At 35.0% G+C, this 27894-nt stretch overlaps 1 protein-coding gene across 7 annotated transcripts in view; it reads right to left on the bottom strand.

Annotated features, from left to right (window-relative positions):
- SLC25A18 (solute carrier family 25 member 18) overlaps window positions 1-27894 on the bottom strand; it is a 92189-nt gene that overhangs the window by 31711 nt on the left and 32584 nt on the right. For all 7 annotated transcript variants that reach the window (XM_053718869.1, XM_053718870.1, XM_053718874.1 and 4 more), the window contains 4 exons: window positions 19034-19089; window positions 13031-13121; window positions 12003-12121; window positions 10394-10550 (listed from right to left, as the gene is read on the bottom strand). In XM_053718869.1, coding sequence (XP_053574844.1) covers window positions 10394-10550; window positions 12003-12121; window positions 13031-13121; window positions 19034-19089 — 423 coding nt within the window. The remainder of the gene's footprint in view (window positions 1-10393; window positions 10551-12002; window positions 12122-13030; window positions 13122-19033; window positions 19090-27894) is intronic.

Genomic DNA, 27894 nt, shown 5'->3' with positions numbered 1-27894 from the left:
AGTGCTACTGTACCCGGTCCTTTATCAACCTCTTCGTTTTACCAACGTAGAAGACCGGGCAGGAGCACCGTAAAAGATAGATAACTCCTTCTGACTTACAGGTAAAAAAGAACCTGATGTCGTAGACCTTCTGATCAGAGACTGAGAACTGCTTGGTGCTATCCATGTGGACACAATAAACACAGTGTCTGCAAGGAAAGCTCCCTTTTATCCCTCTGTCCTTTCTTAACCAATCTGAGTTAGAGGGACCTCTCATAAACTGTCTTTTTACCAACTTGTCCTTAAGGTTTGGAGCTTTATTGGCTACCATTAATGGGCCTTCTCCTACCACCCTTTTAATCCTTTCATCTAGAGTGAGAATCTGCCAATTTTGTTTCATTATACCTCTTATTTTATCCCATTGGTTGTTATAACTGGAAATAAACCTGATCTGGCCACTCTCATTCTTTACTTTCTCTTTATATAAAAGAACATCTCTCGACAAGTTCCTTGCTCTCCATAATGACTTTTTATGCATTTGTTGGAGTATCCCCTCTTTAGGAATCTCTCCCTCATAAGTGAAGCATGGTAATCAAATTTTGACAGAGGAGAAGTTCCTCCTAAGACGAAGAAACTGGCCATACGGAATACCCCTCTTTAGGTGCTCCGGATGTCCACTTCTAGCATGCAGAATATTATTTGTTGCGTTGCTTTTCCTAAAGTTCTCTGTAACAATGGAATTACCTTATTTTCTTAGAGTGAGGTCCAAAAAGGCCAACTCTTTGTTATTAACTTCAGAGGTGAGGAGGATGTTCTTGTCATTACAATTTAGTGTGGCTACAAATTCTTCAAAATCACATATGGTACCATCCCACAGGACAAGGACATCATCCACATATCTAACCCACATTAGCACCTTTTCATCAAAGATGCCACTGTGGGTTTCAAAAATATCAACAACCCCCATACCCTCAAATGGAGGCATGTATATGTGGGGGCACAGACTGCCCCCATTGCTGTCCCCCTTATTTGGCGATAGATTTTGCCATCAAAAGTGAAGACATTGTTTTTAAGAATAAACTCCAATAAGGAGATTACAAAGTCAGTATGATCCTTATAAGAAGGACCCCTTGTTTCAAGAAATTTCCTGATTGCTGAAAGACCTACCTGATGGGGGATTGAGGAATATAAACCCTCCACATCTAAAGATGCCAGCAACATATTCTCATTCACTGATACTCCATCTATTTTTCTTAATAGATCGGCTGTGTCCTTCACATAGGATGGCAGAGTTAGCAAAAAGGGAGATATTTGTCCACATAATCACCAATGTTTTCAGACATGCTCCCAATCCCAGAGACAATCAGTCTACCGGGGGACACTTCATGTTCTTATGTAATTTTGGGAAGTCCAAAGAGGTTTCCAGCACCTGGGATCCAGAAGGTGTGCAAGCTTCACAGGTACTGCACAGTACCCAAACAAATATAAATCGTAAAAAGGAAGCAGCACCACCAAAATATCTTCAACAGATTTATTCGTGCCAACTGCACAGTATCCAAGCCAGACCACAAAGTAGCAACGTTTCGGACCTAGTCCTTAATCATGCATGAATACACCTATAATGAATACAGCTTAAATACCCTTATAAACCACACCCACCATACATCACACCTGTAGCACACCTGACATAATGCCATCTAGTGGTCATTAAAAATATTGCAATTACAGAATATCATTATCAGTCAAACAGCATACAATTGATAATTAGCAAAAATGTCTGCTGAAGTAATATAATAAACATAATTTTCCTAGAATACTTTACAATTATGCATTACAGAATCACAACAATCAACACAATTAATATGGCATAACCCATTAAAGGCATAGAGACCAATCTAGCTCCCTGTACATCCCCCTAGGGTACATGGTATCTAATTTACTGATCCAAAAGGCTTCTTTTATTTTTAACCTTTTAGTTCTATCCCCACCTCATCTTAGGTGTCCTACTTGTTCCAATACTTGAAACCTCAGCTGAGTTAAATTGTGCCCAGCTAATAAAAAATGATTGGCAACAGGGGCGTCTAATTCTTTTGTTCTTATACTACTTTTATGCTGATTTAACCATTCACGGACTGAGCAGGTGGTCTTCCCAACATACCTCATCCCACATGGGCATTTAATGTAATACACCGCAAAGTCAGTGTTACAGGTATAGTGTCCCCTGATGTCAAATTTTTTTACCCGTACTGGGGTGAATAAATGAAGGGCCCTTAATCATATTATTACAATTGGAACAGCCAAGGCATGGAAAACAGCCAAAGCTCTTTTTGCCAATATAACCTTGCACTATGGCCTTCGAAAGGCCAATGTCAGCATGTACAAATAAATCTTTCAGTTTTCTGCCTCTTTTAAAGGCAGGCATAGGTGGCTCTCTTAACTCAATTACCTCAGGGTTGCAGTCTGTATTATATGCCAATGATTGGAAATTATCTTACGTATCCTATTACTCAATTTTGAAAACTGACTGACAAAGATTAATCTATTAGATTTCTTTTTCTCTTTCCCCTCTTTATGTTCCAATAAATTTTGCCTGGGGATTTGTCTCACATCCTCAATTTCTTTTTGTATTAAGATTAATGGATACCCCCTAGCCATGAAACAGTCACCCATATCTACCAGTCTCTGCTCTACAGGGCCTGTCTCAGAGACAATCCATTTTACCCTAATCAAAGAAGGGGGATGCATACTGTTATAGTGTAAGAGAGTGTTGCAATCTGTTTCTTTCTTATGGCTTCGGGAAGAGGGCCCAACGGCACTACTGATGGGTAAAAAGGGAAGAAAATGATTGATAATTACAACTGAGAGAAGAAATAAATTTGCCCTCAGTGTTATACTAAATAGTCTGATGGTTTGGTGCTACGTACATTACTAGACAAAAAACAACTTAGAGGTATAACCTCTACAAAAAGTACATATGTTTAGCACTCAAATTCCCTTTAAAGGTAATATCGACAGAGTATAGAGTGGCGGATGAACTAGGCTATTAAAATATAACTTTTATTGGGACTTACTAAAAAATGGAAAGACAAAACAATTAAAATTACAGAAACTTGGATCCATCAAATTGAGGACAGCAATATGAATACCACTGGATACGAACTTGTATGTTATCAGAGATATAATATATCCAGTTGGTACCTCTAGGTGCCCCAACTACTTGATGAAATTATATAAATCTGTCCATTAGTGGTAATGTGTACCCAGTTATAACTGAACTAAATATACTTGGTGTGTGTTAAATCTTTATGCACCTTATTGATGTTCACTGCATGAGGTGGTTATGGTATATTGTGGTATACCATGTACATAAATTTCATATAATATGTAAGGTATAGAGAGCGTTGTTAATAATACGTCACTGGTATTATACCCAAATGATTATATCTTTGTTCAACAAGGGTGTATATTGCGAACTTATAAATTGGTCAAGAATTACACTGACTCTGGTTGATAATTATCAAAATTATGTTCCACTCGAAGTCTAATGTATATCTTCTGGGTAATAAAAATATTGGTAGCAACTTGGATTAAAGCATAAATATACCTCTGTATATTGTACCAGTTATATTATGTGAAAAAGTGTCTCTTCTGAGCCCAATTATGGTTATTCGCTCATGTATAGAATTTAGTTTAATAATTGGCTACTTATTGTTTGGTCACCAACTGGTTAAAGGTAATTGTATGCAATATATCTCATTGCGTGCTGTCAAACTCACTTCCAATCACGTAATTACAAAATATAATAGTATAGTATATATGTTACACCATCATTAATGTATGTTATGATGTAATTATTACTCTATATCGATTGCGCTCACTCACTTATAACTATTTAGTAGCATATAATAGCTTTTAGGGTAAATACCACAAACGTTTTTTGCAGTACCACTAAGTGTTGCTAGATTTCCATCAAATTCCGTAATGACACATATAATAGTATTACTGTATATATTAGACCACTGCTGATATATGCAATGGTGTAACCGGTTGTAGTGTTAACCGATACTGTATATTGTGTGCACTTATAAACTTTTATCTAGTTGATAGCACTTAGGACTCAACCTTAGCTGTTATTATTACAGCATCACTGATATCGATATGTGAGCTGACTAGGCTTTCTACATAACAAGAGAAGTTAATTATAGATATTGGTATAGAGAGCCGTATGCCCCATATTCACCACGGATAGACAATGTTTATTCAAAAATAACACCGGAATTAAACGGTATCTGTAATACTTATATCTTTTAACTCTATCCCTTTGGTTATAACCAACTCTGTAAATCTTTGCTTGTAGCCATACCCAAGTGGTATAGTTTGAATTGCTTAATGATATAAAATGCTTAAATTCAGTCTGGCTGACCCCAGTAAGTTAGATTAAGAAGTTACGTCTAGGCTTTAACAATAGATATAGCTGTATTATTTTGTTAGGCTGCTAATAAGCTTTGACGAAATAAGTAATATAATTAAAGATAGATTTTAGTTTCTGCTAAATTAAAACAACATTAACACGGAGCCCATCAACTCCCAACCTCCCCTGACATGTTTCGCCGATACACTCGGCTTTTTCAAAGGGTTTACCGAGGTTACGGTCTGGCGCCAAAATAAGCTTTTCGTCAAAGCTTATTAGCAGCCTAACAAAATAATACAGCTATATCTATTGTTAAAGCCTAGACGTAACTTCTTAATCTAACTTACTGGGGTCAGCCAGACTGAATTTAAGCATTTTATATCATTAAGCAATTCAAACTATACCACTTGGGTATGGCTACAAGCAAAGATTTACAGAGTTGGTTATAACCAAAGGGATAGAGTTAAAAGATATAATTATTACAGATACCGTTTAATTCCGGTGTTATTTTTGAATAAACATTGTCTATCTGTGGTGAATATGGGGCATACGGCTCTCTATACCAATATCTATAATTAACTTCTCTTGTTATGTAGAAAGCCTAGTCAGCTCACATATCGATATCAGTGATGCTGTAATAATAACAGCTAAGGTTGAGTCCTAAGTGCTATCAACTAGATAAAAGTTTATAAGTGCACACAATATACAGTATCGGTTAACACTACAACCGGTTACACCATTGCATATATCAGCAGTGGTCTAATATATACAGTAATACTATTATATGTGTCATTACGGAATTTGATGGAAATCTAGCAACACTTAGTGGTACTGCAAAAAACGTTTGTGGTATTTACCCTAAAAGCTATTATATGCTACTAAATAGTTATAAGTGAGTGAGCGCAATCGATATAGAGTAATAATTACATCATAACATACATTAATGATGGTGTAACATATATACTATACTATTATATTTTGTAATTACGTGATTGGAAGTGAGTTTGACAGCACGCAATGAGATATATTGCATACAATTACCTTTAACCAGTTGGTGACCAAACAATAAGTAGCCAATTATTAAACTAAATTCTATACATGAGCGAATAACCATAATTGGGCTCAGAAGAGACACTTTTTCACATAATATAACTGGTACAATATACAGAGGTATATTTATGCTTTAATCCAAGTTGCTACCAATATTTTTATTACCCAGAAGATATACATTAGACTTCGAGTGGAACATAATTTTGATAATTATCAACCAGAGTCAGTGTAATTCTTGACCAATTTATAAGTTCGCAATATACACCCTTGTTGAACAAAGATATAATCATTTGGGTATAATACCAGTGACGTATTATTAACAACGCTCTCTATACCTTACATATTATATGAAATTTATGTACATGGTATACCACAATATACCATAACCACCTCATGCAGTGAACATCAATAAGGTGCATAAAGATTTAACACACACCAAGTATATTTAGTTCAGTTATAACTGGGTACGCATTACCACTAATGGACAGATTTATATAATTTCATCAAGTAGTTGGGGCACCTAGAGGTACCAACTGGATATATTATATCTCTGATAACATACAAGTTCGTATCCAGTGGTATTCATATTGCTGTCCTCAATTTGATGGATCCAAGTTTCTGTAATTTTAATTGTTTTGTCTTTCCATTTTTTAGTAAGTCCCAATAAAAGTTATATTTTAATAGCCTAGTTCATCCGCCACTCTATACTCTGTCGATATTACCTTTAAAGGGAATTTGAGTGCTAAACATATGTACTTTTTGTAGAGGTTATACCTCTAAGTTGTTTTTTGTTTCTTTCTTATGTAGATCCACTACAAGACCATGGATACTCTTAAGTACCCTAGTATCAAGGAAAACAACACTCTCCTTACTATATACCAATTTCAATTTAATATGACAGGTTGCAGAATTTAGATCATTAACAAAATTTTCCAGGGTCCCAATGTTGCCCAACAATACGCCAAAGATGTCATCAATGTATCGCCACCAGGTGGTGCCATATTGTAGAAATAATGGATGACCGTATACAAAATGTTCCTCATATATATACAGTATATTGGCGTATGTAGGGGCGACATTGGAACCCATGGCTGTGCCTTTTAACTGCAAGTAATAATGATCTTTGAATAAGAAGTAATTACAGTGCAGGACAATACTCAACAATTGTAAAATAAACTCCCTATGTAGGGTGTTGTGTCTGTCATCTTGGCTCATTATTTTACTTACAGCATCAATGCCAGCTTCATGAGTTATCGATGTGTACAATGAAGTCACATCAAGGCTAAAAAGGATCCCTTTAGTACTTTCAAATGGAAGACCTTGTAATTTCAATAAAAAGGCCCCAGTGTCTTTGATGTAAGAGCTAGAATTTACATATGGTCTCAATACCCTATCTAAGTATATAGACACCTTAGATAACAAAGACCCAATTTCTGCCACAATAGGGCGTCTAGGCAGGGCTGTTACACTTTTATGGACCTTAGGGAGAGTATAAAGGACCGGTGTAATGTCCTCTGTATCTAATAAGAATTGTGTAGTATCATTATCAATAATGCCATATTTTGCTACTGTCTGTACACAAAACAGAATTTGTTTCTTTATTTTGAAAAAAGTATTATATGTCAATTTCTGGTAAACCTCACTGTCAGATAGTTGGGTGAGAATCTCATCGACATAATATTGTTTATCTAAGAGCACTGTGGCTCTGCCCTTATCTGCCCCCTTAATAATGAATTGTTTATTTTTTCTAAGGTTAGCCAGGGCCCTTCTTTCTTTTATGGATAAAACACCCCTATCACCACTGTAATTCTGTACATGGTTATGTTTACACAATTCCATAACATCCCTTTCTACCAATTTGATAAAGGTTTGTACCCCTGCATTTACCTGAATTGGTGTGAATGTACTCTTTTTAGACAAACCCAATGCTTTCAAATTTATCCCCTGTTCTTGCATGCATATACTCGAGGTATGACACTTGACATCACAATCAGGTATGCTAGCAAAAAAACTTTTTAGTTTCACAGACCTAAAGAAATGATACAGATCTTTGTGCATTTCAACATTTATTGGAACATAAAGAGGGGAAAGAGAAAAAGAAATCTAATAGATTAATCTTTGTCAGTCAGTTTTCAAAATTGAGTAATAGGATACGTAAGATAATTTCCAATCATTGGCATATATTACAGACCTGCAACCCCGAGGTAATTGAGTTTAGAGAGCCACCTATGCCTGCCTTCAAAAAAGAGGCAGAAATCTGAAAGATTTATTTGTACATGCTGACATTGGCCCTTCAAAGGCCATAGTGCAAGGTTATATTGGCAAAATGAACTTTGGCTGTTTTCCATGCCTTGGCTGTTCCAACTGTAATAATATGATTAAGGGCCCTTCATTTAGTCACTCCAGTACGGGTAAAAAATTTGACAGGGGACACTATACCTGTAACACTGACTTTGTGGTGTATTACATTAAATGCCCATGTGGGATGGGGTATGTTGGGGAGACAACCTGCTCAGTCCGTGAACGGTTAAATCAGCATAAAAGTAGTATAAGAACAAAAAAATTAGACGCCCCTGTTGCCAATCATTTTTTATTAGCTGGGCACAATTTAACTCAGCTGAGGTTTCAAGTATTGGAACAAGTAGGACACCTAAGACGAGGTGGGGATAGAACTAAAAGGTTAAAAATAAGAGAAGCCTTTTGGATCAGTAAATTAGAAACCATGTACTCTAGGGGGATGAACAGGGAGCTAGATTGGTCTCTATGCCTTTAAGGGGTTATGCCATATTAATTGTGTTGATTGTTGTGATTCTGTAATGCATAATTGTAATGTATTCTAGGAAAATTATGTTGATTATATTACTTCAGCGGACATTTTTGCTGATTAATTATCAATTGTATGCTGTTTGACTGATGATATTCTGTAATTGCAATATTTTTAATGACCACTAGATGGCATTATGTCAGGTGTGCTACAGGTGTGATGTATGGTGGGTGTGGTTTATAAGGGTATTTAAGCTGTATTCATTATAGGTGTATTCATGCATGATTAAGGACTAAGTCCGAAACGTCGCTACTTTGTGGTCTGGCTTGGACACTGTGCAGTTTGCACAAATAAATCTGTTGAAGATATTTTGGTGCTGCTGCTTCCTTTTTGTGATTTATATGTAATTTTGGGAGCACATAGAAAATGGGCATTATTGGATGCTCTGGATATAGGAACTGAAAGTCTTTTTGAGAGATTACTCCCATACTCCTAGCCTCATTAAGAAGCTTGAATAGAGAGGTTTGAATCTGGCCCAAAGGATTTGAATCTAACCTTACATATTGATTTTTATCAGACAACTGTCATTTAATCTCATTTATGTAAAGTCTTTCGTCCATTATGACCAGATTCCCACCTTTATCCGCGGACTTAATCATCAATCTTGGTTCCAAATTGTCATCTGTCTGTTTAGGTATTAAACCCTCAATGTATCTTTCCATCTGTTTTATAAATAGATTAACCAATGGAACCAAAGAGAGAGAGGGCATAAACTTGGACTTGGTCTAAAGATTGGCTTCTGCCATTGTACATCTATTGTCATAGGAAGGTCCTGCGTATCCTCTTGCTCATTTTCAGTGAGGAGAGATTTTAAATCTATTGCTGGATCATCATCTATACTTAAAACTGCAGGGATTTCTTTTTAAGATTTCATAATTACTGAAAGGACCACTTTCCTAGCGAACAAGTGGAGGTCTTTTATGATCTCAAATTTATCTATTGTTGCTGATGGACAAAAAGATAAACCTTTCTTTAACAATTCAATATGTGACAAATTTAAGGGGAATGTAGACAGATTGACAATTTGTAGCTCCTCATCATTTGGGTTTGTCAATATCCCCTGCAACTCCCCCTTCCCCGGGGTATCCCCCTGTTCTGGCCATACTGGTCTCCTCTCCCTCTTATCTGCCTGGTTTGGTACCGTTTCTCCCTCATTGGTAATCCAAATTGCTCTTTTACTTTTCCCCCCTCTCCTCCTTCTCCTCCTCTTCCTTTTATTCCCAAACCAGAGGAGTTTTTTTGAGATGGACCTGATTCAGAGTCGGGCATATCAGTGCTTGAGTCATAGGACCCTTTTTGTGACTTATAGACATACCCTTCCATTCTTATAATAATCCTGGTCACGTCTAAGTTTTCTACATTTTCTGGATTTAATTTCTATTTTTACTAGTTTCCCAATTCAATTTCTCAAAATTAGGGTCACTTTCAAAATTATTTACTTTGATTAAGGCTTTCTCTGCTTCAGTTTTAACCTTTTCAAGCCTTTTGTTATTTCTTGTAATCATCATATTCATTAAATCCAAGGAAGTTGAGGATAGTTTTTCATTCCACTCCCCAATATAAGTGCAAGTTTATCATCCATTGTATGTCACTTATGACCTAGTGTGCAGTCTGATCTGCGGTCCAATTCCCTTTCTGCTCATATATATGCATGATTTAAGCTGGTTTGATGACTAGTTAATTAAGTATATGGTTATATAGTTCTTTAGTATCAGAGCAGATACAGGCCATATATACCGTGTTTTACTGTTTCACGTTTCCCCTGTATGTATATATATATATATATATATGTATATATATATATATATATATATATATATATATATATATACATATATGTATATGTTTGTTTAAAATGCTTTCACTTTATGCAGTGTTGCAAGGCATAAATGGGCGAATACAATTTTGATTTATTTGTAAGTTAATAAAACTGATATATTAAACCTATTTCGTGTGCTATTTCTCCCTTCTTTTTGGGGGATTATTATTTGCCCTAATTTCTCTCCCTTGTTTTTAATAATACTTATTTATAAAATGATTGCGTTGTGTACGTTTTGTGTGTAAATTTAATAGTTATGAAATAGACTATGTTCTTTTGCTAATCAGTCCTTTCTCAGCAGGTTCCTTACCTGAGTAGCGTTGCACCCAGTCCCTTGTACACTCCTGAGATACCCTGCGTACGAAGGAGATCTCGTGCTATCAGCATTGCAGATGGTTTTTTTGAGGCAGCAGGGGAAGGGTGAGGTATTGCTGCAGCCCCCTCACCAGCTACAACTTTCTGTGTTGCTAGAAAAGAAGGAAAGTCAGGCACAGCTACTAACTATTTGCTTATAACATAATCATTGGTCTGTGAAATGTATGTATGTATGTATGTGTGTGTAATTTATATATATATATATATATATATATATGTATATATATTGCTATGAAATATATATATTTTTCATGTTACTTACCTTTCATTCCCCTGCTTGCCCCCTCTATGGAGTAATTTTTATTTTGGTTGATGTTTATTGCAATCACCCAATCACTAGCACAGTGCACAAAATTAATAGCTGGATACACATTTGCAGAATTGACCGAAGGGGATTCCCAATTGAGGTAATATCACTAATAGCTAATACATTAAAAGTTTTTTATTTATTTAAAGTCAGCAATTTAAAATTGAATCTGGTTTAAATGGGAATGTCACAGGTACATTTTTAAACAAGTTGATTTATCATCACTTTAAACTAGAGGCATTATTAGAAATTCAAAGGGAATCCATACATTCTGGGCTACTAGAAAGTAAATATCCTATCAACGTCTCCCAGTCCAATCTATTTGAATTGCAACATGAAATGCACTTCATGGCTTTTCATGGGTTATAAAGTTCAAAGCCATTTCAAACCATGCAAAGGTTCATCAATAACACACTTTTAAATTGCTTTTCAAGAGCATTTGCTAATCATTAAAGGGACACTGAACCCAAATTTCTTCTTTCGTGATTCAGATAGAGCATGCATTTTTAAGCAACTTTCTAATTTACTCCTATTATCAAATTTTCTTAATTCTCTTGCTATCTTTATTTGAAATGCAAGAATGTAAGTTTAGATGCCGGCCCATTTTTGGTGAACAACCTAGGTTGTTCTTGCTGATTGGTGGATAAATTCACCCACCAATAAACAAGTGCTGTCCATGGTTCTGAACCAAAAAATAGATTAGATGCCTTCTTTTCCAAATAAAGATAGCAAGAGAACGAAGAAAAATTGATAATAGGAGTAAATTAGAAAGATGCTTAAAATGGCATGCTCTATCTGAATCACGAAAGAAAATATTTGGGTTCAGTGTTCCTTTAAAGGGATATTAAACAGCAAATAAATGCTAGATATAGTGATGTATTAAATGCAATATACACAGATTAGCCTGTAGAAATATTTTGTAAAAGTATATTAGCTGTTTAAATATTAAAGATATAAGTGCAAATGTTTAGTTTCTATAATGTAGTGGGTTCCCTATGTAGAAACCTAGGTCTTTTATGTTGAGTACAATAAACAACATATATAAAATTATTGATCTGTTCTTTATTATCCTTAACAAAAAAGATAAATAATAGCTTGGTTTCAACATGGCAAAGCCCAATACTTTACGTAGAATTGACAAAACCGACAATTTTAAGAATTAACTTGCAGGTAATGGGGCCGAGTTTTTCAACATTTCAAATAATTTAATATCCTTTAACTGTCTACACCATATTACCTAGGCGACCTGCATCCTGCAGCTGAATTTTCAACATTTCCATGGGGGAAGTCACAATTACTTGACAGGTCCCTGCTCCGCACCCAGCCAGCATCTCCCTGATCAGGGTCAGTTGTTTCCTGCAAAAAAACAATAGCCAACAATCAAATCAATTAACTCTAAGAACAAACTTCAATGTCCATCTACACATATCTCATACAGGGCTAAATTTAAAAATAGTGCACTATTTATTGCTTTCGCTCGAGCGCAAACACTGCCAGAAGTAAACTTTTAACAGGCGATAATTAGCGAGCATATTACAAGTTGAAAGTAAAATGTTGGGAATATTTTACATTCCAATGTTCTTCACGTAGAAGAAAATGTTCTTTTTATTTTACATATATATATAAAATGTATTTTTTGTAAAATATATATCTATACGTATATACTGTGTATATATATATATATATATATATATATATATATATATATATATATATATATATATATATATATATATATATATATATATATAAACAGAATCCAATAGATGCACTCTCTGGATTTATACCTTTAATGTGTGACATTTCGGGGCATTCTGAGGAAGGGGTGAATGCCCCGAAAGGTCACACATTAAAGGTTGCTGTGGTTTAAATCTAGAGAGTGCATCTATTGGATTCTGTTTATGTAGTGGTTTTGCACCCTGGTACTATATCCTAAGGGGAGTGGGAGTGCGCTATTACTCTACTTTATATATATATATATATATATATATATATATATATGAATATATATTTAAAAATACAAAGAACATTCCCCTAAGTGAAGAACATTGGTATGTAGGATATTTACAGTGAATACAAGTTTAAACTGACAGTGAATGTAACTGGAAATGATTGTGTACAACATATACCCTGCTGCTCTGCTGGTGGAAAGAGACATACCTCTACAAGCATGACAAAAGAAAGTAATACATACTGTCATAAATTTTAAAAATAGCCTCTTGCAAATTCAAGAAACTAAAATAAATGAATAACCATTTCACGTACCCTTCCTTGGTCAGATGGTATCTGAAAAAATCATTTGCAGCCAATTTAATGGCTTTCTCTGGTGTAACTAGGGTAAGATTGACAGCTGCTCCTACAGTGGGTAGAAAAGGAAGAGTTAATAGCTCCATTTACATCCTAAATATATTAATTTCCCTCAAACATTTCACATTGGCTTATACAAGGACTTATATATTGCCCTATGGACTCTCCATCTTGTACTCTTGGGACCAGAACATCTAAATTATGGAGAAGCAGTTATTACCAATGGATTTTTAATGGCAATGAGCAGCACAAAAGGATAACCGCTTTCTATTTACTGACTATATATTTCTGTAGCTGCTGGCTTTTTTATACAGTATATATATATAAAGCCATCCTTGTTTATTAATGCCTGTTACACTTTGTTTCTCATAGCCACACTGTACTATTAAAAAGAAACTAAATAAAGTTTGAATTGTAGTTTTTGAATATAAGGGCAGCTCATGCAAACGTACATGTTATATATGTGATTAATTATTCACAGAACATCTTTCACTTCACATGTATGCCTAGTGTAAAAAATCATATTAATATTCATAATAAATCCCTTTCTTCATACCCAAAATAATGTAGGTAGAAAGTAACATGCATGCCTTCATGAAATAGGCAGAAACATCACCTGTTTAAACACTGCACTTCCTGCCAGCATTTCTTATGCAGCCAAGCTAATACATCAAGTGAGACGGAAAAAGTGTGACTGAAAACAGACTTTCACTCGAATTATTAAGATATTGGGTAATTTTTTTTCTTGTCTTTTTTTTTTCTTTTTTACCCTCCTATTCTTTGTCATGCTAGTTTGTTTTTTTTTCTTACATTTTTGCACAGCGATTAATGAAAAAATGTATCACACTTACGAAACACAATTCACCTACAATGCCTGTTAAAACTAAAGATAAAAAACCAGGGTAACTGATACCAGCTTAGAGGTTAGTTACAAATTGATCCTACCAAGGTTAGATACCCAACCCTTAATGTCACAACTGGCTGATTTTTTTTCTCCTCAATTAAAAACAATCAAGAAATAGCTATGTACTATTACTTCTGAATTAAAGGGACATAAAACCCACATTTTGTCTTTCGTGATTTAGAAAGAGCATGTCATTTTAAACAACTAGAATATCTAAAGAATTTAGCAAATTAGATAATAGAAGTAAATTGGAAAGTTGTTTAAAATTACATGCCCTATCTGAATCATGAAAGTTTAATTCTGACTAGACTGTCCCTTTAACTTCTCTGTCCTCAGAAGTGCATCAGTTTGCAACTAGAATAGTGGAGGCAAAGAATAGAATCTCTGACCTCAAGGATCTACTTAACTCTCAAGAAAATACTATCCAAAAACAGGTAACCAAAATAAATAGTATGCAGTTATGTCTGCACTAGAGGATCGCTCCAGACATAACTATTAGAATTGTTGGCTTACCAGGAACTATTGAGTTTGATGATCTCTTGAAATTTGTATCTACCTCTTTAGCGCAGGTCTTAGGTTTTCCCCCTCAACAGATACCGTTAGCCAAAGAAAGAGTACACAGGTTCGGTTCAAAGAAGTTTAATGCAAATGGTTCAGTCAGACACAGAGTATGTATAGTTAAACTGCTGAATTTTCAGGATAAAAAGAAATCTTGAAATTATATAGAAAATGTGATGCCTTTATGTATGACAACAATAAACTTCTATTGTTTCAAGATTTCTCTATTGAAACTTCGACCAAGAGAAAACAAATGTTCCCTATTTGTACTCAACTGATAAATAAAGGGGTAAAAGCCTGTTTACTATATCCTGCTAAAATTGTGGTAGAGGAGAATGGCAACAGATTATTTCTGAATATTAAAGAAGCAGAAGAGTTTTTTTCTTCCAAATAAGTATGTAGATCTATAAAAAAAATATTGTTGTAGAGCTGTAAAAGATGTTTGTGTCAGCTGCTAATTTTTTTTTATCTGCGGCCCAATGTGTAGGGGGTCCTCTGCCGTATTTTAATTTTAATCTCTTTTTTTTTTTCCCTCCCCGCCTAGCATTCTTTTCTCTTTTAATGTATACATATGTCCTCTAGAATAGAGAATCTTAATATTCTTTTCTGGAACGAAGATAATATCAGTAAATTAGAAAGTTGATTAAAATGTCATGCTCTATCTGAATCATGAAAGAAAAAATTTGGGTTCAGTGTCCCTTTAAACCGCTGGTCTGATAATCTCTGTGTCCAAAATTTTATTGCAGGTAGTTTATCTATTTCTCTATGATATCATGCTTGCTAAACAAAGCCAATATTATATTAACAAATTATTACATTTTTGGGAGTTTTTCTTTCCTACATTGGATCCCGAGCTCATTAAACAGTTTTACAGCTCTAGACAATTCTAAGGTTTCACAGTTGTGGAAAGAATCCCATATGAAACTAATTAATAATTATTATTTTACAGCCTCTAAAAGGGCTAGATTATTTCCCTTACAACATTTTGTATGTCCACGCTGCATGCAGCCTAAAGCGGATCTGCTACATATGTTTTGGTATTGCCCACAAATATATCAATTCTGGCAGAAAATTGTGTACTGGTATAATACATTATATAAGGATGTGACCTTCTTTATGCCACATAATATCATTCTCAAAAGCATGCCCCCTCCTTACAAGTAAAAGTGCTGAATATTATTCTTGCTGCTAGGCATCTTATCCTCCAAAATTGGAAGTCTCATTCCTCTCCAGCTTTTTCCCTTTTTCTTAAGGAAATACAGAATCAAATTATCTTTCAATCGTTTCATATAGATACCTTAGCAGAGAAAAAAATTAAAAGATTTCTGTTAGATTGGCTTCCTATAATAAATACTAATTCTCTGGTAATTCAGAAACAGATTGTCTTCCCTTTCCGAAATACGGATAGTTTTACTGAATTGATTCTAAACAAAGTTCCCCCCTCTAGCTGGTTATTAGACGTTAGGGACATCTAATGGGTATTTAAAATTTGAGATAAAAAGATGAAGAAATTTAGATCCTAGTAACATTAAAATATAATTAGTTAGCAAGGAGTCTGCAACTCCCCATGATATAAGACAATCTTTATATCATTTAAGATGATTGGGCGGGGTTCGGGAAGGATTACTTATTATTATTTGTTTTTCTCTCTCTTTTCTTTTCTTACAGTTTATCATACAACAGAAATAGCTCGACAGTATATATCTGCCCAATGCAGGGAATCTTTGAATAGCCCTCCCCACAAGACTAATTCTCTAGTAATAGTTACTGTATTTATCTGCATGAGAGCAATAGAGCAGCAGGGCTCCTTAGGCATAAGAGAAGGTAATCCAGAGCTCTTGATAAGCCAATAGGGAAATGGGATAATATTTCTCCTGTGTAAGTTACACTCCTTCATGTTTGCAGGGTTGCTAAATATTGGTTGTTATTTGTTTTGTTTGTACTATTTTCCAGACTGGGCATAAGGAAGCCCTATTTACAGAAATGTTGCACAAAGCAAACGCTACAGGAACGGTTTATTTGAAGTGGAAAAGTATAGTAAAATGAATCACTTTGACAGAATATGTTGCAGAACACTTCCACATCGGTACTCTGAAATAATGTCAGGGAAAAAGTTGCAGTACACTAACATGATGCACGTCCCACAAGCCCCAAATAAGGTTAACACAGGAAAGGAAGAGGTAAAGATCCAGCAAGGACAAATACATGTAAAAGTACATGCGACTCCATAAGGATACACATCTGAAAGTAAAACATTCTTCAGTGTTATACCTTATGGGTCAAGTGGCCTACATGTCAAAGCCACAGGCAATCCTGATGGTTATCAGTGGGTAACAAGACCCCTGCAGCAGTAATCTGTACCAAGAAGGGTCATAATCAGGTTTTCTTTATCAGTACAAGAAAATACCCATCAAGAGGTTTGAGGAGAGAGAAATGTGTTGGGGGGGGGGGGCTTTTTTTCTTTCTAGGCTATCACAGCTTATGATGTACCTTTTTTTTTAATTTCTTTGTTTTTGTTAGTTTATTCTAAATGTGAAAAACCCACAATAGTTTGTACTTATTCCTTGTAGATAATGATTCTTCCTTCCTGTTAAAGACATTGCAACAAGTCATCGCAATAGAGTTTATAATATTTTACTATAAAATGCATCATGCATGTGGTTATTTTTTTTTATTTATGTTTCCTTTGTTTTTATTTTGCTTTGTAGTTTTTATGACATCTCGCTTTATTTCTGTACACATTGTGGTGATAAATAAACAATTAGTACCTAACTACAACCTCGTAGAAAAAAAATTGAAGTTGGCTGCTTGTGTGCAGCAGCAGATAACAGAATGTACTTGTTAGAAATATAAATTACACTGTATAAAGTTGTGACTACTGCAGAACCATCAGCCCTGAAAAATCAAACACTGAATTTGGTTGTGTACCATTATGAGTGTATGCTTATTATGCTTGACTATAAGGGGCAATATATACAGTATATATATATATATATATATATATATATATATATATATATATATATATATATATTTATATTCATATATCTATCTATATACCTGTGTATATATATATATATATAAAAGCACAAAACAGAACTACACTCACTAGATTTATAAAAAAAACAAAACAAAATTTCTTTACATACGGTACAAACTGGGACATTTCGGGGTCCACAGACCCCTTTTTAGTCTGAGGAAGGGGTTTGTAGACCCCAAAACGTCCCGTTTGTACCGTATGTAAAGAAATGTTGTTGTTTTTTATAAATCTAGTGAGTGCAGTTCTGTTTTGTGCTTTATATTTTTGTTAACTCAGCACCGTGGTAGTTGACCAATTGTATAGTGAGAGTGCAGATCACTCTGGACTTTTGATATATATATTTATATATCTGGAGCACTAATTGTCAGAGGCGGATGGTAGGTACATTGTAAAATCTAATCACAGAAGTTGAATTGAACTTGTATGCCCATGTTCTGTAAGAATTGTATAAACATCACTGACCCTCCTTGACTGAGTTTATATGCTCTTTAGAACCTTTATGGTATCCAGGCCTGTAAGATTAGCCATCACGTTTTCTTTTAAAGGGACAGTCAAGTCCAAAAAAAACTTTCATGATTCAAATAGGGCATGTAATTTTAAACAACTTTCCAAGTTACTTTTATCACCAATTGGCTTTGTTCTCTTGGTAGTCTTAGTTGAAAGCTAAACCTAGGAGGACGGAGGTTCATATGGTAATTTCAAAGACCTTGAAGGCCACCTCCAATCTAAATGCATTTTGACAGTTTTTCACCACTAGAGGGGGTTAGATTATGTGTTTCATAAAGATAACATTGAGCTCATGCACATGAATTTACCGAGGAGTGAGCACTGATTGGCTAAAATGCAAGTCTGTCAAAAGAACTGAAATAAGGGGGCAGTCTGCAGAGGCTTAGATGCAAGGTAATTACAGAGGTAAAATGTGTATTATTATAACTGTGTTGGTTATGCCAAGCTGGGGAATGGGTAATTAAGGGATTATCTATCTTTAAAAAAAAAATTCTGGTGTTGACTGTCCCTTTAAATTTAAGTCTGGATAAGAATATCATACACTATCAGAGAAGAATAGATATAAACCAAAAATATAAAAATCATATTGGTTGTACTCATTCTATAACCACTGCATCTCATACCAGTATAGAAAAGCTATCTATTACTTATAAACATGTCTGACCCATACTTATCCTGGAATTGTACAAATCAGCAGCTTTATAGGAAACTGTTTAATCTGCCTAACTGTAAAACTGGGATATAAGGGTCTGTTTGCAGACTGTAGTGCAAACTGTTAACCTCCGGAATGTTTAAAGAGTTATTTGTGGTATTTCATGACATTTAGTCAGTGCTCCTATTGTGAATATACACTATGTTGCATAATAGTTCATTCTTGGATCTGTGCGTGCTGAGACACTTTGTGAAATTACATTGCAACATATTTTAGGCTTTGATCCTCTGCCCACGTTACCTCGGTACATTCCAAAAAAACCTTCAGAGCGAACCGTTTTCACCAAGCAGTCAAACCTGGGATGAGAAAAGAATAATGAAACGGTTATCAAAATGCATTCAGTGTGGAAACCAAGCCACAAGTTGCTGCAATGATCTGTTGTGTTCACGGTGATTCCTGATCTTAAAATTTAGGAGTTCTAATAAAGGTTTTCATAAAGCTTCATATTGAAGGAACAAGTTACCCATATGCTAAGTCACTTAAAAGTGATGTAGGATAATTGTAAAAAGCTCACTAGATATATTAATTTCACATGATCATCTTTACTGTCATCTGCATGATGAAAAAAACAACCAATCAGTATTATCAGTGAGTGAGATCACACTTTACTTTACTGTGATCTTGTGGAATTTGACCATAATCTTGCAAGATTTCATAGTAAACTTCCTTAAACTGAGAATGCAAATCCTGGGACTAGCATCATGATTGGATGTTTAAAGTCTATGGTTACAGTGGTGTGAGGCTAGAGAGAAAAATTTGAGTTAAAATATTTGCATTTTTATATGGAGATGATGCTCATGTGATATTTTATAGTCAGCTATGCTGCACCACTTTCAAGTGATCCATCATTTGGGTATCATGTTCCCATAAGTGAAGTGTTCCTTTTATTTTATGTTAATCTGATGTATGGCTAATAAACACTGTTAATAATGTATTTTACAAGCTAAAAGGAGTTCTTCATTATATAAAGCAATATATATCATAACACAGTATATATTTATATATATATATATATATATATATATATATATATATATATATATATATATATACACAGTATACATATATATATATATATATATATATATATATATATATATATATATATATATATATATATATATATAGCAAATAACTCATTGGGGCCTATCTATCAAGCTCCGAACGGAGCTTGAAGGCCTGTGTTTCTGGTGAGTCTTCAGACACACAAGAGCTACTGGTGCAATGCTGAATACGGAGAGCGTATTGCTCTCTCCATTCAGCGATGTCTGTCGGACCTGATCCGCAGTGTCGGATCAGGTCCAACAGACATATGATAAATAGGCCCCATTGTGTAGTTCATTAACAAATATAGACAGGCCAGAAGGCTTGTTTTTCCCACAGAAAACCTCTGAATTACAATGTTTCAAATGCAGCAAAGGATTCTGGAAAAGATATGCAAATGAGGTTCACAATGACACACTTTGTTACTTCAAGTCTGCTTTTACGCATACTCCCTTTACGCCAAAGCATCACTGTTCACACAGCTTATAAGCTTAGCTAGGGTTAATGCAGTGATTCAGAACCATCCCAGGACAGCCTGTTTCGTGGTGTTTGCCACTCATCAGCTGGGAGAAGGTTTGAATCACTGCTGGGTGAAGTTGATTTCTTGGCAAAATACAACAACATTTAAAATTAGGGGGAGGCAAAAAGTGAGTTTAAATTCTCCACTATGCACAAAATATAGAGCAAATAACTCATTGTGTAGTTCATTAACAAATATAGACAGGCCAGAAGGCTTGTTTTTCCCACAGTAAACCTCTGAATTACATTGTTTCCAATACAGCGAAGGATTCTGGGTAAGAAATGCAAATGAGGTTCACAATCACACACTTTTTTACTTCAAGTCTGCTTTTACGCAGACTCCCTTTACCCCAAAGCATTGCTGTTCACACAGCTTATAAGCTTAAGGGACACTGAACCCAAAAAATTTCTTTCGTGATTCAGATTGAGCATGAAATTTTAAGCAACTTTCTAATTTACTCCTATTATCAAATTTTCTTCATTCTCTTGGTATCTTTATTTGAAATGCAAGAATGTAAGTTTAGATGCCGGCCCATTTTTGGTGAACAACCTGGGTTGTCCTTGCTGATTGGTGGATAAATTCATCCACCAATAAAAAAGTGCTGTCCAGAGTACTGAAACCAAAAAAAGCTTAGATGCCTTCTTTTCCAAATAATGATAGCAAGAGAACAAAGAAACATTGATAATAAGAGTAAATTAGAAAGTTGCTTAAAATTGCATGCTCTTTCTGAATTACAAAAGAAAAAAAATGAGTACAGTGTCCCTTTAGCTAGGGTTAGTGCAGTGATTCAGAACCATCCCAGGACAGCCTGTTTCGTGGTGTTTGCCACTCATCAGCTGGGAGGAGGTTTGAATCACTGCTGGGTGAAGTTGATTTCTGGGCAAAATACAACATTTAGAATTAGGGGGAGGCAAAAAGTGAGTTTAAAATCCTCCACTACGCACAAAATATAGAGCAAATAATTAATTGTGTAGTTCATCAAGTTTTTCTGTGGAAAAAACAAGCCTTCTGACTTGTCTAGATTAGTTAATGAACTACACAAGTTATTTGCTGTATATATATATATATATATATATATATATATATATATATATATATATATATATATATATATATATATATATATATATATAAAGAGTGCAATAGGTCCAGCACAAGTAACAGTTCAGAGTTAGTTAGCAAAGTGCACGGGTCCTGCTCACCTCTCATATGTAAATCCAAAAGGAAAAAAGTAAATGGCTCCAGCACTGTTTCTTAAAAGTGAAAAAAACTTTATTAAGGTGACAAAATGAACAGACAGCAACGTTTCGGGTAACGCAGACCCTTAATCATGCTATGGATTGCTCTGCAGCACAGCTTTAAATAGGCCAGGTGGCTTGATTACAAACATATTAACTCCATATTGGCTGAACTTTTTTTGACCATTGATAGAAATTACTACTGCCATCTATTGGGCCAATTCATGAATTACACATGTAGAAAAACAGAATTTTTTTTAAAGTCTAAACAAAAATGTTAAATACATAGGTAAAGTTAAACACATGAGCAGTGATGCAAAGTTTAATCATGACATCCAAAATTAAAAATGCATATATATATATATGAAGAAAGATAACATTTATAAAAACAAATGGAGATCATAATCTCTATTCAGACCTACTGGATGTAGAGTTTTTAGTTGTTGAATCCACCATACCTCTCTCTTTTTGAGTTCAAGTTCCCTATTCCCTCCTCTCCTAAGTTTAGGGATATGATCTATTATTTGGTACCTGAGTTGGCTGACAGTGTGTCCCATTTCAAGAAAATGGGAAGAAACTGGAAGGGTTTTATCTTGGCATCTAATTGAAGATTTATGCCCACTAATCCTATCTCTAATGGGGCGTGTAGTTTCCCCTACATAGCCCCTCCCACACGGACATTTTAATAGGTAGACTACAAAGTCTGTATCACAGGTATAGTACCCATTAATTTCCCGAATTTTTCGGTCATTGGTTTGTGCTATGTGTTTACCTTTTATCATAGCATTACATTGTGCACAATGGAGACAGGGGTATGAGCCCTTTTTGGGGGTAGTAAGATAGGTAATCCTACTGGTGTTTGTACTGCCAATGTCAGCCTTAACTAAGGTATCCCTAATATTTTTAACTCATCTGTATGAGTGTATAGGGGGGGCTTGAAATTCAGATATATGAGGGTTAAACTTACCCAAAAGAAACGTTGCTGTCTGTTCATTTTGTCACCTTAATAAAGGTTTTTTCACTTTTAAGAAACAGTGCTGGAGCCATTTACTTTTTTCCTTTTGGATTTATATATATATATATATATATATATATATATATATATATATATATATATATATATATATATATATATATATATATATATATATATATATATATATATATATATATGATGTTCTTATTGTCCTTTAGATCAATGTTTCTCAACCACAGTCCTCAAGTACTGCCAACAGGCCAGGTTTTCATTATAGCTGAACCAGTGCACAGGTGAAGTAATCAGCTGATCAGTAACATCATGGTTACTAACCTGCTCAATGTCACTCAATATCACTTTTCACTCCTCTTTCATAGGATTTTAAACTGTGTATAAATTACCACTGACTTTCCCTGTCAAGATCATTGACCGCCTTAATAGAAACTTTATAACAAATTACATTTCCTCTTATAAAACTAACATGGAGCTTGTGCTGCTTTCTGCTTCCCCTTAGTTGCCAACATTTGAAAAACAATTCCAGGGACGCTTAGCAGGAGAGAAAAGAAAGCGGAGTACTAACCAGACCCATCATATTTTTCCATAGTGCCACCCCAAAACCCAATGTAAATTGCACACAGTAGGTACAAAATATTACAAATGACATTATTATGCTGTTTTAATGTGAAATGTGGGATACTCTTATAAGACAATATGCAAACAAATTAAAAAAATAAATTATATATATATATACAGTATATATATATATATATATATATATATATATATATATATATATATATATATATATATATATATATATCGTAAGACCAACAATGACCTCATGTCTCATTTGCACAATCTGATAGCCATACCAATTTACAAATATACACATTTTAGAATGTGGAACAGATGGATGAAACAATTATTCTACAGGACAGGAGGTGAAAAGAATGACAGGAAAATTGGGACAGGGGGCAAGTATGCTTTCCTCTGGCTTGGACAACTGCCAAATGTCTTATCCCACGTGTAAATGTAGCCAAGAACAGTAAGTGCTACCCAGGTGCTGAACCAAAAATGGGCCTGCTCCTAAGCTTACATTCCTGCTTTTTCAAATAAAGATACCAAGAGAACAAAGAAAAAAAATGTACATTAGAAAGGTGCTTGAAATTGCATGCTCCATCTGAACCATGAAAGAAATGCTGAAATAAGGATTATTTTTTAATTATATAGCAAGAGACAGTATATTCATGACTATAATGTTTATTTATTTGTAAATTAATTCAATTAATCCATCCACAATGTCATATTCTCCCATAGATTTATATAAATTAATCTGGGGCATTTTTGTGTCTACAGAAATAGCATGTCCCTTCTTCACAGGGACATAAACCCAAAGGTTTTCTTTCATGATACAGATAGAGCATACGATTTTCAGATTTACTTGATTTATCAAATTTGCTTCATTCTCTTGGCATCCTTTGCTGAAGTAGACCAATGCTCTACTGGGAGCTAGCTAAGCACATTGGGCGAGACAGTGAAAAGCCAGCTCACAGTAGTACATTGCTTCTGAGCCTACCTATGTATGTTTTTCAACAATGGATATCAAGAGAATGAAGCAAATTAGATATGAGAAGTAAATTGGAAAGTTGTTAAAATTGCATGTCCTTTAATGCCATTTCTCCCCTGCAAAACTCTGTACACAGAACCCCTTTCTAAGTTTCAAGAAGTTCAACAAATAGAAGATTGCTTGGAGTGAAATAGATCTGCACAAGGTCCTTAGTGTGAGCAGGGAGGGGCAAGCAGATAAAAAGGAAATATAATTTTTATAAAAAAATAATGGTTATTTCTTCCTTCCAATAAAGTACAGCTGAAAAGTTGATCAGATATGAATGATTAACCTATTAAACTGGAGATTGTTCACCTGCCAATAATTTCATTCATTTCAATTATCTATCTATGTATTTCTTAGGATATATAACCACATCAGTAATGGTCTGATATAACTGGAAATATAATCTGAAAAGTTATTATTCTAAAAATAAAACCTTTATAAAATCATGATTTAAATTGAGTCTTATGACTAGTGATTTAAATTGTGATTTAAATCATCATTTTAATCAGTTTGATTTAAATCAAACCCACCCTGCATACTACTGATAAATTGTGTTTGGTTTTATTTTTGCATCTTGGTTATAACAGAATATTGCCCCTGGGGTAGAATTCCTGAATCTGTTTACAAATCTGACTGCATATTTACTGCATTTTCCAACTTTAAATTATTAAACTACAATATTATGTTGCTTTTTCCCCTTAATTCTTTAACTATATATGATCTCTTCAGTGAGCTCCGGGGAACTTGTTAGTACAAATCAACATGAAAATGATTTAAAATTGTTATCAAAAAGTGTTTTCCAAGCTTGTTTTTTGCAAACTCAGAAGTAGATTCTAGTATATATTTTTTGTAAATTCTGTGATAAATTTCTCAGCTAGACTATACACCTTGGTAAAGGACATAGGTGACTTACAGACAGGAAACAGACTTGTATTTTTTAAACAATCTATACAATAATTGCGTTTGTAATGCGTTCGTCGCCAGTTGCGCACGCATACTCAAAGAAATGTTGGCTGCGCGAGGCACCCAAAAGAATGTTGGCTGCGTGTAAAGCCAAAAGAATCCACCTGAAAAAAAACACGCAACCTCCCACATGAAATAACTAAAAAACACATAACCGCCCACAAGAAAAAACAAACAAGTATAAAAAAAAAAAAACACCCACACGAAGTATTAAGAAACAAAATAACCCTTACACCGCCAAACCCCCACAACGCCAAGTAAATAAAACATAATTTATGTAAGAACTTACCTGATAAATTAATTTCTTTCATATTGGCAAGAGTCCATGAGCTAGTGACGTATGGGATATACAATCCTACCAGGAGGGGCAAAGTTTCCCAAACCTCAAAATGCCTATAAATACACCCCTCCCACACCCACAATTCAGTTTAACGAATAGCCAAGTAGTGGGGTGATAAAGAAAGGAGTAAAAAGCATAAAAAAAAGGAATTTGGAAATAATTGTGCTTTATACAAAAAAGCATAACCAACATAAAAAGGGTGGGTCTCATGGACTCTTGCCAATATGAAAGAAATGAATTTATCAGGTAACTTCTTACATAAATTAAGTAATAAATAAGTCCATGAGCTAGTGACGTATGGGATAGTAATACCCAAGATGTGGAACTCCATAGAAGAGTCACTAGAGAGGCAGGGATAAAAATAATAACAGCCATTTTCCGCTGAAAAAATTAATCCACAACCCAAAATATAAGTTTATTCTCATAAATGAAAAGAAAAAACTTAAACATAAGCAGGGAAATCAAACTGAAACAGCTGCCTGAAAAACTTTTCTACCAAAAACTGCTTCCGAAGAAGCAAATACATCAAAACAGTAGAATTTAGTAAATGTATGCAAAGAAGACCAAGTTGCTGCTTTGCAAATCTGATAAACTGAAGCTTCATTCTTAAAAGCCCATGAAGTGGAGACTGATCTAGTAGAATGAGCTGTAATTCTCTGAGGCGGAGCCTGACCCAACTCCAAATAAGCCTGATGAATCAAAAGCTTTAACCAAGATGCCAAGGAAATGGCAGAAGCCTTCTGAGCTTTCCTAGAACCAGAAAAGACAACAAATAGACTAGAAGCCTTCCTGAAATCTTTAGTAGCTTCAACATAATATTTCAAAGCTCTTACAACATCCAAAGAATGTAAAGATCTCTCCAAAGAATTCTTAGGATTAGGACACAAAGAAGAAACAACAATTTCTCTATTAATGTTGTTAGATTTCACAACCTTAGGTATTAATTTAAATGAAGTCCGCAAAACTGCCTTATCCTGATGGAAAATCAGAAAAGGAGATTCACAAGAAAGAGCAGATAATTTGGAAACTCTTCTAGCAGAAGAGATTGCCACAAGGAACAACACTTTCCAAGAAAGTAGTTTAATGTCCAAAGAATGCATAGGCTCAAACGGAGGAGCCTGTAAAGCCTTCAAAACCAAATTAAGACTCCAAGGAGGAGCGATTGATTTAATGATGGCTTGATATGGACCAAAGCCTGTACAAAACAGTGAATATCAGGAAGCTTAGCAATCTTTCTGTGAAATAAAACAGAAACAGCAGATATTTTTTCCCTCCAAGGAAATTGCAGACAACCTTTATCGAAACCATCCTGATGAAACTGTAAAATTCTAGGAATTCTAAAAGAATGCCAGGAGAATTTATGAGAAGAACACCATGAAATATAAGTCTTCCAAACTCGATAATAAATCTTCCTAGAAACAGATTTACGAGCCTGTAACATAGTATTAATCACTGAGTCAGAGAAACATCTATGATTAAGCACTAAGCGTTCAATTTCCATACCTTCAAATTTAATGATTTGAGATCCTGATGGAAAAATGGATCTTAAGACAGAAGGTCTGGTCTTAAAGGAAGTGGCCAAGGTTGACAACTGGACATCCGAACAAGATCTGCATACTAAAACCTGTGAGGCCATGCTGGAGCTACCAGCAACACAAACGATTCTTCCATGATGATCTTGGAGATCACTCTTGGAAGAAGAACTAGAGGCAGGAAGATATATGCAGGTTGGTAACACCAAGGAACTGCTAACGCATCCACCACCTCCGCCTGAGGATCCCTGGACCTGGACAGGTACCTGGGAAGTTCCTTGTTTAGATGGGAAGCCATCAGATCTATTTCTGGAAGACCCCACATCTGAACAATCTGAGAAAACACATCTGGATGGAGCGACCACTCCCCTGGATGTAAAGTCTGACGGCTGAGATAATCCGCTTTCCAATTGTCTATACCTGAGATATGAATCGCAGAAATTAGACAGGAGCTGGATTCCGCCCAAGAAAGTATCCGAGATACTTTTATAGCTTGGGGACTGTGAGTCCCACCCTGATGCTTGACATATGCCACAGTTGTGATATTGTCTGTCTGAAAACAAATGAACGGTTCTCTCTTCAACAGAGGCCAAACCTGAAGAGCCCTGAAAATAGCACAGAGTTCTAAAATATTGATTGGTAACCTCGCCTCTTCAGATTTCCAAACCCCTTGTGCTGTCAGAGATCCCCAGACAGCTCCCCAACCTGAAAGACTTGCATCTGTTGTAATCACAGTCCAGGTTGGACGAACAAAAGAGGCCCCTTGAACTATACGATGGTGATCTAACCACCAAGTCAGAGAGAGTCGAACATTGGGATTTAAGGATATTTAATTGTGATATCTTTGTATAATCCCTGCACCATTGATTCAGCATA

This window comes from Bombina bombina, chromosome 6, assembly GCF_027579735.1.
Source record: "Bombina bombina isolate aBomBom1 chromosome 6, aBomBom1.pri, whole genome shotgun sequence".
Lineage (NCBI taxonomy): Eukaryota > Metazoa > Chordata > Amphibia > Anura > Bombinatoridae > Bombina > Bombina bombina.
Note: the sequence above shows the minus strand (reverse complement) of the source record. Positions and strands in the feature narration are given on the sequence as shown.